Source organism: Cyrtonyx montezumae, unplaced genomic scaffold (genome assembly GCF_038088225.1).
Source record: "Cyrtonyx montezumae isolate F1298 unplaced genomic scaffold, pur_monq_1.0 scaffold_1, whole genome shotgun sequence".
In the NCBI taxonomy this organism is placed as follows: Eukaryota; Metazoa; Chordata; class Aves; order Galliformes; family Odontophoridae; genus Cyrtonyx; species Cyrtonyx montezumae.
Genome location: NW_027071825.1, coordinates 9,150,638 through 9,163,646, shown reverse-complemented (window position 1 = coordinate 9,163,646; position 13,009 = coordinate 9,150,638). Strand labels below are relative to the sequence as shown.

Here is a 13,009-nt window from a genome sequence, read left to right as displayed (position 1 = left end):
ACAGGGACAGCCCCGCTCTGGGGTTCGAGCCTGCTCCGGCAAGAGGTCAAAAAGGCAAAGTTTCCTGGGAGGTGAATTATCAGTGGGAGCGATATCAGCAGGTCAAGCACATCGGTGCTGGGGTAATACAGTTAAGGTGCAGAGCCTTGAAGGGAGCCCGGACGAGGAGTGCAGCATTAAAGCAATGAGCCCAGCTTAATCTGCCCCAAGTGAGGGCAGTGGGGTCTTTAATATTGTGTCAGGCTTGCAGGCCCTTGTTGGCGGGTTATTCTTCACAGCAGCTAATGCCACTGGGCTAACTGAATTAGCCCCTCCTTCCGCGGGGTGAGCATGGGGTTGCCGGGAGGGCGATCGTGCCTCGCAGCTGCAGGGAGAGCGAATGATGGCCTGGAAATTCAATCAGGTGAGGAGCTGCTGCCATCCCCAAAGGACAGGGAAGAGCTGGATTGGGAAGGAGAGCCCAGGATGGGGACACTGGTGACCAACTCCATGCTGTCCCCAGGCAGGGGGTCCTCTGGGAGCTGGTCTTTGCTCCAGTGGTGTCACACCTTGCTCAGCAATGGGTGCATGGGTGCATCCACTGGGTGCTGGGACCTATGGGGTGTCTCTGTGTGATTGGAATGATCTAAAGGTTCATCACCAAGAGACTGGCTGGCCTGAGGAAACGGCAAGTAAGACTTGGTCTTGGCTTTGCTGTTGGGACAAGCCACTATGAGACTGCACTGTCCTCTCCGTAAAGCCCTGTGGGATCATGGGATCACAGAATCATAGAACATCCCAAACTGGAAGGAAGCCATAAGGATTAACAGGCAGAAGGACTGCTGAGGGGCTGGGGTCAGTCAACAGCCACATCAACACTCCCAGGAACAATTTGCTGTCCTTTACGCTAAGAAAGCAAAATCAGAACTTTGCAGGCAATGGAATGGGATGGAATGGGATGGAATGGAATAGAATGGGATGGAATGGAATGGAACAGGGCTGTGCACCAGCCTGCCCTGCAGAGCTGTGGTGTTTGGGGCTCTCTCCATGGGCACATCCCCCTCTGCCATGAATCTGGAGCTGCTATCCCTTCACCCCCACTGGTCCCCATTCCTCTTCCAGGTGCTCCAGGTGCTCCTTTGATCTCCAAACCTGCCCCAGCTCCCTCATCCCCCCTCCCTCACATTGTTATAAATGGAGGCCTTGGCTGCCTTTAAGTAGTTATATCTATCAGACAAGCTCATGTCATCCATAAATCCTGTAGTAATGATGATTTTCTAAGTGGGTTGACTGGAGCTATTTCCGCTTCAGCCTCAAGTTACCACACACGTCCCCCTGTCCCCCCGGGAGCCTGGCAGCCTCATTTGTTGTCCCCCTAATTGTCATTTTTCTCTCAGGCACTGGGATGGAGAAGGGCTGGGGGTTCCCTCTGCCCCCCTGTGTCCCTACCTGGGAGGGGGCTTCAGATGAAGGCTTTTGAGGGGAAGATGGGGGATGGAAGATGGGGGAATGGTTGCAGCAGCCCACCATATGGATGTCCTTATGCCATGCCCCCAGCCACCCCCTTCCCCAGCTGCGCCCAACGTGTGAAAGCTGTAATTGCAGGTAATCCCCCCACGCGGTGCATGGTTTGAATTTGGCGACAACAGGAATGTTGAAGGGAGAAGGGGAAATGCTGAGCAGGCACTGCACGGGGCCAACATCTGCGTGAGCCATCAAGGCACATCTGGATGCAGCTGCCTGTGCTTGGCAGCCCCACTCTGCCCATGGGGTCTGAGTGCTGCCCCCACTAAGGGCAAGGCATGGGCATCCCTTAGGCTGATACCACTACAAATCATTGCTGCTGGTGAGCTCTGAGGGGAGGGCTTGCTCTAAGCAGCATCACATCTCCTCCTCAGCATGGATTGTGCCTGCTTGGGGCTGAACCAGCAGCATGAGCATCCTCTGCCCGGCAGCTGACACTGCCCAAGGATGCCTATGAGTCCTGCACCACCCTAGCAGAGCAGCTCAGCCTCTCTAAGAAGCAACTGCCCCCGAAGGCATCAGCTAACCCTGCAGCTTCCCAAGGGCAGTGCAGGTGTCATAGGCATTGTCTCTTTGGCAATTAATTTTCCTGTCGATTTCCTTATTTCTCCTAATTGATGAGGGCCAGGCATTCGGCGTGTTGCCAGCGGCACCAGCCACAGCCTCCCGTAGGCATCGGCGGAGCCAACAGCACGAGCACGGAGGGCTGGGGAGTGTAATGAACTCTCAGAGGACTCGTTGCAGCTCAGCCTGCGCTCTAGATTAGCTGAGGAATCATCTGGCCCAGCTATTAACTGTCCCATTTAACATCATAAATTATTAACTTAATTTTGAGGAGGGTTGGTGACGGATCGCGTTGATTTTGTCGGCCTCTCTACGCAGGCGATGCCTCCAGCGGGGCCTGGGGCAGTGCCTGTGGAGGGTATAGGTGGAGGCAGAGCATCCTCGGTGAGAACCCAGAGAGGGGATGGGGATGGGCAGGGTAGGGCAGTGAGAACACCAGTGTGAGAGATGTCCCTTGAGGAAGGGCTCAAAGAGGGCAAAATGTGGATTTCCTGGGTAGAAAAGTTTCATACCACTCAGAGCTTTTTTTTCAGATAATTGGGAAAATTTTCAGATGTCACCTTTTCTTCCCTCTTTGCCTTTCTTTAAAAAAGAGAGACGTGTGAAGGGTGTGGTGGCGAAGGAACGTCCTCCAACCGGCATCCTTTGTTTTTAACAGCGTGGAAAAAAAAAAACCCAAACCATTTGGCTTGTCACAAACCATACAGTCCTCAAGGAGAGCAAGCTCTGAAAACCCTTGTAAAACGCCTCTTTCATTCCGGCGTCACAAGAAGGACTTTGTGCTTCCCCAGCCAGCAGCTGTGCCGCTCAGCGCCGCCTGTCCCCGCATCCCAACACATCCCACAAGTGCCCCAAACTCACAGCACCGCTGCGATGTGAAGGGCCCAGCACTGCATCCCTGCAGCATCGCTGCTCCCGCCGCATCCCCGCTCTGAGCCATTCCCCACATGCAGAAGCCACACTCGCCAGCGGCCGCGCGTTGCCCGGTGAGCTGATATAAAATACAGCGCCCTGCCATAAAACATGCACTGCTAGTCTATATATTTTGCAATCCCTTTAAAGGTTTTTTTTTCTTTAAACCCCTCACCCCAGCCCCCTCCCCGTCCTCCCCCCAAAAAATTATTATAAAGAATTATTGCCATTAGTACGTCTTTCCCTGTGAAAGGAGAAAATCGCCTCATTCATAATTTATACCCTCAATTACTATTAATAAAGAAATATTTCAGCAGAAAATCGCCTGGGAAAATTACACGTAACATTGCATTAACATTCTATTTGAACATTTTCATCACATTTGTTATAGAGTTAATAAGAGGGATATGCTCCCCTGACTTCTTCATGAAATTATGGGCTGCCTATGATAGTTTAATCTTTTAGACTTTATATAATATATTCACTTTACTAATTGAGCTATCCAAGGAGCAGTTAGGGATGTTCTTAAACGTGGAAGACAAAGTAATCAGGGCCGTGACTTCCTGACTAGCGGATCTTCTTCCGGAGATGAGGAACGCGCGTGAGAAGCACGCTCAGGCGTGTGTGTGATGTGCGGCTCTACGGCCCTTCCCATATCATAGAATCACACAATTGTTTGAGTCGGAAGGGACCCTTAAAGGTCATCTAGCCCAGCTTCGCAGCAATGAACAGGGACTCACAGCCATGCACAGACTTCATCCAGATGAGGGGAAGGGATGGGATGCACAGCCCTCCTCTGCTCCCTGGAAGCTCTGGCCATGCATTGCACGATTTGGACTTGATGGTCCTTATGGGTCCCTTCCAACTCGAGACACTCTATCATTCTATGACCTCAGCACTGCTCAGTGTGAGCTCACCCCAAATCTGCTCACGTGACTCCCAGCCCATGTCAACAGCGAGCCAAATTGTTAATGGAAAGCTTTCTCGTGTTGGGATTCATTCGCTGGGACTCATTACGCACCAAACACAGGCCTGAATGTTGCCAAATGAGCCCTGCTGAAGGCACTATAGGGTGAGGCAGCCTGGGAGACCAGAGTGTGTTGGTGGGTTGTCACTGGGTGAGAGGCTGAGCTCCTGCCAGCCAGGGTATGCCATTGGTGACAGGAATGGGTGTGGGACATCCTGAGCCCTGTACTGGGGAAGGAGGTGTGGTGGCCTCTTGGGCCACCACCAAGCCATGGTGGGCAAGCAGCAGCCAGGAATGCCACATCTCCCCATAGCCCCCATAGCAGGCTGCTGTCCGGCACTGCAGGGCTCTGCCCAAGGACGGGAAACATGGGCTGTCGGGCTCAGGGTAGGCAGGATGGGCCATGCTGTAAACAGGACAAGGCTTGTAAACAGCTCCAGCTGGGATAAATTTAGCCAGTTGGGGCTGCAGCCCCGGTGTGGCAGGACACAGTGTCAGGGCATTGTCGAGGAGAGAACGGGAGAAAGAAGCTGAATAAACAAACACAGCTTGTCCTTTTTTTCCCTATTTTTTTTTCTGTGTGTGTCTCAGCATTGTTATTTCAGCCGGACAATTGCCCTGCAGATCGAGGGAACAGGCTAGAGTTCAAGCAAGCTTGGCTCCCAGTGCCTCCCTTTCCACTTTGTGCTTTCACCCTGGTGTCAGTGTGTCCTGTACTGGTGTGCACCAGCATGCAGATGCTCCATGTACCTCTCTGTGCTGTCCTATAGCGCCTATAGGGTGAGACCCCCTAGCCTGGCTTTGGCAATTGTGCAAAGTTTTGCTTCCTGTGTGTGCGTAGCCCAGCCTAGCACCAGAGGCATGGCATGCTCTGTACATATACAGCTTTGGAGGTGTGCTCCTGTGCAGAGGACATGCTGCAGAAGTGGATTTCTCTGCAAAACTTGAGAAATGGGGATCAGGACGTTTCTCTGACAAAATCACCCAGGGCTTCGGGAGCAAAGGGCATGAATAGCTCTGCCAGTGTTGTCCTGCCAGGACCCAAGTCTTCTCTAAAAGCCATATTTAGAGGCAGCCTAATTTTCACATCTTAATTTTATTTTTCTCACATCTCTCCCTGACACACACACACATACTCAGACGCACTCCTATTGGAAAAACGATTTTAATACCCATGGTGCATTGTCCTGGTGTGATATAAAATCCAATGACATGTGGCATTTGGAAAAGGTCACTTCCCCCATCAGGATTCATTATCCTGCCTCAGCCTGGGAAGCCACGGGGTTGCCCCCGCCTCCATGGACCCCTTGCCCCCTCCCCAGCTGCAGAGTGCATGGGATGAGGGGGTGGGAGGGCAATCCCTGGGCTCTGCTCACTGGCGTCCCCAGAGCAGGAGCAGCTCTTGCAGTGCCCTTGCTGCACACAGTTGCAGAAGGAAAACGTTCCCCTTCCTTGTTTCACTTGTTCAATTTCAGAGCAGGTGGGTTTGGGGAGTGCCCCACTGGGTCAGTGCTCACCGCCAGTGAGGCAGAACTGAGAAGAGAAAGCAGAGCAGACTGTCAAAGCCCAGCTCCTTGTTCACATCAACAAGCTCCACGCTGGCTCACTAGTGCTTGCACTCCCAGCAAAGGTGTCACCTCTGTGCGGGCTGAGGGGTGTCTGCTATCTCTCATAGATCGCTGCTTGAATGTGATCCCTGGTACAGGTTACAGGGGATGCAGGGCAGAGCTGGGGATGCTCGTTGTGCTGTCCCATCGTATTCTCATCCTTTCTTCTTTCCTTGGGCTCATTTCTTCTTCTCCATCCCCATCCTCATCCATGCACAGCCATCTCCATAGCCCATTCCCAGCCCAGCCCAGCCCAACAGCCCAGGAAGGACGTGGGAAGGGCGAGCGTGGTGGTGCATGGTGGACACAGCCCTTTGCAAGGGGCAAGGCATCCCATGGGGTGGGCAGGGGGACCAGGACTTCGCACCTCCCACGAGCTCCCTGGGGTCAGACTGTCACCTACATCACCCCATTCCCACCCGCAGGAGAGAGGAGACTGCAGAAGAGCAGAGGCTGGGGCAGGAGCAGGATATTGCCCAGGGTCTGTGTGCTTTTTGCAGCAGGGATCAGGGCCTGATGCCTGATGAAGATGACTTTTCAGAGTACTGAGGGTGATGGTGAGCGTAGCCCCTTCCACCATATAAACACCAATGAGTTATGGGTACCCCAGCCTCTAATTATGCAGTCAGCCCCAAATAGGCTGTGTCTAACGAGGCTGACAGACTAATATCTCAAGAGCCCTTAATGCGTTATCATCTCTTGCTGTATGACCTCATATTTATAACTGCTCTGGTGGGAGGTTGAGAAATGTCCTTCTCTCCCCCCCACCCCCTCCCCAACTTTCCTCCCCCCCCTGGAGCAGCAGCTCTTCAGCCTCATCTGTTAGGATCAGGAGGATAGAGGCGACTTCTCTCCATCCATCACGGGCTGAGTTCGTGCTATTAGATGATTAAAGGCATTTTTTATAATATTTGGAAGAGGCTTTGAAATGTCTCTCAAATGGGGTGATGAATGCCCGCTTAACCCTTTCCTGGCCAGCGGAGGGGCGGTTGGGCAGCACAGTGACAAGGTGTGATTCATGGGCACCTGCAGGAAGCAGGGGGGACGTGGTGGTTTCTGAGGCTGCAACGGCTCCAGCAAGAGGAAACAGTGCCTGTCCTCCCCCCAGTGCTTACACAAGAGGCCCTGGGGGGGGCTGTGCACATGTGGCAGAACCCCATGTCCCATTCTGCACCAGTGCAGCAGTTCCCTTGTCTCTGTTTCTCCATGCCCAATCCCAGTGTATTGCTCCCATATGCCACGTCCCACTCCCATAAGAAATCACAGGCATCTAAATCCATTGTTAAGATGCATCCTTTCCAACCTGGGTTATTCTATAATTCTGTGATACCATGGCCTTGCTTGGAGTTGGTCAGAAAGATCTATGGGGACGATGGCCATGGGCACCCTAAAGCCTACCCAGCACCAAATGGGTGACATTGGCTGCGCTGTGTCCCGGTGGGAGTGGAAGTGTCACACACTGGGGAAGGATCCCCCTCCTCTTCTCACAGGCACAATATTTCATAATCCCCATTTCTTGTCGATTGATTGCCAGATAGAAGCGACAGCCAAAGAGGGCCCCAGGCGTCTGCAACTGCCACTCATCGTATGATTTTAACTCTCCCCCTCTGTAAGTTTGCATTCTTTTCTTGTTGTCGTTGTTACCTAAATAATTCTTTCCTCCCTTCTTCCCCCAAAACGGTGCTGAGAAATCCCACTGTCCTGCTCAGTTTTATGTTGAATGTATGAGTAGCTGAGAAGGGTTAATGCATGATTAAGAGGCATTTTATTAAAACGGTTAATCTGTCATTAGAAAGTCCAAGAGATCAATAGATTTCTTATAGCCACAGCCTACAATCATCTTTAGCACCACTGACTGTGGGCTTAAGACCCCAGGCAGCATGCTTAGGGGACCCAATCACCTCCTGCCACCTCCACGTGCCCCTCTGTGGTCCCATTCTCCCAAAGAGAAGCAGCCTGGTCACCTCCCAACCCCTGTCCCAAGGTGCCAGTCCAATGGGTGTTGCTGGTCACAGCCCCATGTCTCCTTTGGGATGCTCTCCCCCTTCATGCGCCCATTCTGCCCCTGTGGGTGCCTGCTCCAAACTGTGCTTTGCAGATCCCATGACAAATCCCAGAGCCACCAGGATACCGACTCCCAGCCGCGCTGTTTAGACAGGCTGACAGCAGCACGGCTGAGCCAGAGCAGGCGGGAGGGCACAGGACAGCATCCTGGGATCTGGGAAGTGATGGGTCTTGTTGGGGCCACCCAATGCAATGCAGTGAGTCCCGTGCTGAGGGAGCTGGGCTTGTTGGTGGCTCTGCTCCCTGGGAACAAGATGGTACACGTGAAATGAAGGCTGAAAATGACGTAAGTTCATCTCACTGTTTTCTGCTTCTCTTTCCTGTGCTCATCCCGTTGGCTCGAATAACCCAGCCATAAATCCTAGTGCTCCTGCCTGCCCCATGTGTGCATGCCCAGTGCTCATCCCCCCCACATGCTCGCCATGGGGCTAGAGGGAGATTTTCCAGACCCTCTAGGTCCAGCCCTCTCCTTCCCTGGCTCTTTGCTTATTTCTGGGCCATTATGTTCGACAGGGAGAATTTGTTTCTGTCCAGAGCAGATGCCCGGACAGTCTCAAACCTCTGAGGATTTATCATCCTGAGCTTTTGTTTGTAGGTCCCTGGGACCCCTCTGCCCCATAGATGAGCCCAGATGCTTCCCTGTCTCCTCCAGGATACTCTTGATGAGTGGTGAGGTATTGGCACAGGCTGCCCAGGGTGGTTGTGGGGTCACTGTTGCTGGAAGTGTTCAAGAGATGTGGCACTGAGATTTAACGGGGATGGTAGTGAAGGGTTGGTGGTAGGATTTGATGATCTTAAAGATTCTAGGATTTTATGCGTGGGCCTGGTGGGGATGGGTTGAGGTTGGACTGGATGATCTTAGTGATTTTTTCCAATCTCTATGATTCTATGAAAGGAGGGTGCTTTAAACTGCATATGGGGATCTCCATTGCATGAACTGTCAGTGCGACCACATGGGGCTGGTGGTGGTGAGGATTTGGGGGTGGTAGTGGTGAGGATTTGGGCTCTCCTTCTGCTCTATGGCCACCAGGACGAGGTGTCCCAGCATTGCTCAAGGGGCCATCAGAGAAAAGCAAAGGGGTGCAGGGCTGCTCTACCCCACCTCCCCTTCCCCTCCCAGCTGCCCACATTCCTCCGCAGCACCAGGGTGGGGGCCAACCTTTGGCACCTTTATGGACACTCCCTGAGTTCATACTGTGACTCTACAATCTTTCCCTGAGATTATTAAGAATTAATTGATCACTTTTATATTCCCCCCCAGTACCCAGAGCTGCTCCGCGACAGGCAGTGGGAGGAGGCAGGGAGCAGGGAGGAGGGTGGGGTGTGTGTAAAAAACACACTGATAAATGTTAATTACTCTTTTACAGCCCTTGTCAAATTCCAAAGCAAGTCGTAAATTCATTAAACTCTAACGGATTAAGCACATGCAGCTTATTTAGTCGCCATAAACAAGATCATTTGGATGTTGATTTTCCCCTTTTTATTGCTCCAGCAGAAAAGGGGAAAAATCAGATCAGGGAAGCAGTTGGTGGTTACCAGGGAGTCAGAAAAGTTTGGATTTATGTAGTATCTTGTGTTGCTCTGTGGCAGCTCTTGGTATCTCCCAGTCCATTTGGCCAAGCCTGCATGGGAGGGTCGGGAGCAAAGAACAGAATCACAGAATCATTAAGGTTTGAAAAGACTCCTAAGATTGTCCAGTCCAACCTTCCACCTACCACTAATATTGCCCGCTGACCATGTCCCTCAGTGCCACACCCCCACAGCTCTGGAGGACCTGCAGTGATGGTGACCCCAACAACTTCCTGGGCAGCCTGTGCACCATCACTCTTCCAGAGAAGTTTTTCCTAATATCCAACTCGAACCTCCCCTGGCACAACTTGAGGCCATTCTACTGAGGACCTGCCCCCGGGTGGGGTCAGGCGGGGCAGAGATGAGTGTTGTCCCATGGTGGAGTTGGGCTGGGCCACCTTGTTGGTCTCCAACGGTGAGATGTTCCCAGCTGAGTCCAGCTGCAGAGGAATGCACACAGGGAGAGGCACTTGCTTCTACCAGCAATGCAGGGAAGGACCAGGCACCCACTGCTCTGAACACGAGGACAGGACCCAAGGTCTGGGCCCTACATTGCTGCCAACCCACTGTGCATGCTTGCCATCCTGCACTTGCACTTGTTAATAATGCAGGCTGACCTCCTGAGCAGTGAGAGCAGAGAAAGGAGAATGAGAGGAGGGTCACGGAGATTAATTAATACTCAGGGCTCTTAATTATGAGTTTCTTCAACACCGGGTTTCTAATGAGGAACAGGCACTGAGACAGCTTCGCATCCCGCTGCCCCACTGCCGGCCCTGCCGAGACGTCTCCTGCATCCTGGCAGCACTGGGGGGGATGCAGCCAGCCATGGCCACCCCCAGCACACTGTGGGGACAGGGGAGGGAGGTAGCCCAGAGGGACCCTGGTAGTCTCGCAGTATGCAGGTTAGGATGCTCCAGCACCCGGCAGCCATGAGCTGCAGGCAGCAGAGGGAACTCTACACCCCTCTCTGAGTGCTTTCTAAGCAGTAGCTAACAGCCACTAGCTAATAACTTTATGGCTTCAAAGCAGCTCATTTATCATGCTGAAGTTTGTTTATGCACTACTTATATGGCGCATTATAGCAGATCTGTGTTTGGCTGATAAATTCCCAATGACAAGCAAGGCTACCAAAGGGGACCCAGCAAGTCCAAAAGACCAGTAGCTTTTTCCTGAACTCTGCTTTCTGAGATAAGGATGGTTTTTCCCTCTTTTGTTTCATGAGGAGAAGGGAACAAAAACAAACATCTGACAACTTGTAAACTCAAAACGAGAACATTATTGTACCAAACTGAAATTCTTGTTCCAGGTAAGTTTCCCTGCACTGTGGTCCATGTTGTGGGACAGAGGAGGAAGGAGGATACCTGGTGAGGATGGGGCAAGTGAGGCACATGGGCCCATATCAGGAGATTTGTGTATGTGCAGAGTGAGCACTGACAGGTTCCTATAGGATCTGGATCATAGGAGCATAGAAGCATAGAGTTGGAAGGATCCATGAGCATCACTGAGTCCAGCTCCTGGCTGTCACTGGGATATACCATGGAAGTCCCAGGGAGCAGCACAGCTCAGCCCCTTCTGCCTTCAGGAAGCATATTCTGGGGGCAACTTGGCAGCTTTGCTAGCCTTGCATCATGTGTCTGGAATGATACAAAATCATGATGTTTGCTGTTATTGTTTCATTGTTTTTATTGTATTTGTCAATACTTTGAGGTTGTGTGTGTGTGTTGCTGAGTACAGCACAGCTGCTCACCTGTACTGAGTTAATTACTTGAATCCTGTTAATAATAATGACCTTCTCATTCCGGCTGGCTCTATCACAGGAGCCAAACCCACTTCGTAAACATTATCGAGCTCGGCCCTCCAACTCCGTGCAAACAGGATGGGTCGGGATTGGTGCTGCTGCAGCAGTGGGGAAACTGAGGCAGAAAGCAACGAGTGGGCTGGGCTCTGCTCAGCCTTTGCTTTGACCACCAGATCTCTCCGCCTCCCATGGGAGTTTCCACAGGTCCCACCTGGGGTCCCTCTGTGGTGCCCACTCGCAGCACATCCCTGCCTGCAGCAGCCCGCTGCCTCTTGGCTGCTACCTGTTACATCCCATACCTGCTCCTGTCCCAACCACGCGGCTGCATCTGGGGCTGCACGTCCCGGTCCCGCAGGCTGTAAATACTGCCAGTGTGTCGGGGAGGTTGAGCGGTTTATGGCTCAAGGTCAGGCCCATGAATCATAAAAAGGTGTCGGAAGGAGCATTAACTCCTAGCCTTCGCTCAGTTGCTGTGTGGTTTCAGGCGGGGCCCCGGAGGCAGTGATTAAAGGGTGCACCTTCCCCTTTCAGTTTTACGGTAAAAGGAAAGCAGTAAATTAGAAGCCCACAGGCTGGGGCAGGCCAAGTCCCAGCAGTGCAGTGCCTACATAAGGATCGACCCCAGGAGCCCACAGCTGCCCCTTGGCACGGCCCTGGGCAGGACCTGGCACCCCCATGCGCCCAGTGGCTCATCCCCAGCTCATCCCTGTCCCAGTCATGGGATCACAGAATCATTAAGGTTGGAAAAGACCTCTAAGTCCAACCTTGCACCTACCACCAGTACTGACAGGGTCCCTCAGTGCTACAGCCCCACGGTTCTGGAACACCTCCAGGTGACCCCACCACCTCCCTGTGCAGCCTGTGCCAGCGCATAAGGTCTCTTTCAGAGAATAAGCTGTTCCTAATATCCACCCTGAACCTCTCCTAGTGCAACTTCAATGTCCCTGTCCATGGCAAGGGTTAGAACTAGATGATTTTTAAGGATCTTTCCAACCCAAACCATTCAACATTACCACGGTGGGGTTCCCGTCCAGGCCCAGACCGTGGGGTATGCAGGGCAGGAGGGAGCTGGGTGACAGCCAGCGCTGTGGGTCCACCCTGTATGACCGTAGCAGGCAGAGGGGACTTAAGCCTGCCGCCAGGTGCTGCCATTTCCAATTGCTCATGGCATCGTCCACAACCCCTAGACGCAAGCCATCGCTGTGGCGTGTCCCAGATGGGGAGGCCGTCGGTGTGCAGCTCCCAGAGGCTGCGGGGACCCAGCTCGGCCTCGGGTAGGGCTGCCACCGCCTGCCTGCTGCCGGTAATAGCAGCGGCCGCGGGGACGCGGCGGAGCCGGGCCTGCCCCGGGGCTCGGAGCGGAGCTGGAGGCGGGCTGGGCTTCAGGAGAAGCCCCGCGTCCAAACCTAGGCCGAGGCATCGTTTGTGTTTGCGGCGGGATAGAGGGACAGTAGGAACTCGCCAAGAGAGAAAGTGCTTCTCCCTGCCCTAAAGAGCCCAGCGTGCTTTTCCCCCCTGGGGAATGGCACGGAGGAGGCCTGGAATTGACGGCGCTGCCAGCACTGATGGATGGCGCAACTGAGGGAGCAAAGCGGGTCAGCAGAGCAGAAAGGAGAGCAGACAAAGAGGCAGCGTCCCCGCTTCCCGCCCAGGCGGTGACACCCAGTGCCGGCGCGGTGCCCACAACAGCCCCGGCTCTGTTGCACGGGGTGCTGGCACAGCTGGGGTACCTGGGTGCGCCCCGTGCCGCTGTGCTCGCCCCAACAACGGCGGCCTTTCTTCGGCCCCTGCACAGGCTGCCATTGTTCGGGCGCTTCTGTGAGGTCCTGCTGCTCCCAGGAGGATTTTCAGCATCTCAGTGCCGCTGGGGCTCCACTTGTATTGGTTAAATGTCCAGATTTGGTGGTTTTTTTCAGGCAGTGCCAGAGCAGGACATCTGGTTCCTCCCAGCAGGGCTGCTATGCCGGCCCACAGCCTCCCCTGCCTCAGTTTCCACACCGGTGGCAGAGGTTCCTTTGCAGATAT

At 53.5% G+C, this 13,009-nt stretch overlaps 1 protein-coding gene across 6 annotated transcripts in view; it reads left to right on the top strand.

Moving 5' to 3' along the window:
* The window catches only part of RNF220 (ring finger protein 220), a 153,809-nt gene that overhangs the window by 50,655 nt on the left and 90,145 nt on the right, over positions 1-13,009 (top strand). For 3 of the 6 annotated variants that reach the window (XM_065740048.1, XM_065740022.1, XM_065740030.1), the window contains exon 2: positions 7,088-7,162. The exons of the other annotated variants lie outside the window; for them this stretch is intronic. In XM_065740048.1, the coding sequence (XP_065596120.1) occupies positions 7,088-7,162 (75 nt within the window). The remainder of the gene's footprint in view (positions 1-7,087; positions 7,163-13,009) is intronic. 6 annotated transcript variants of the gene reach the window in all.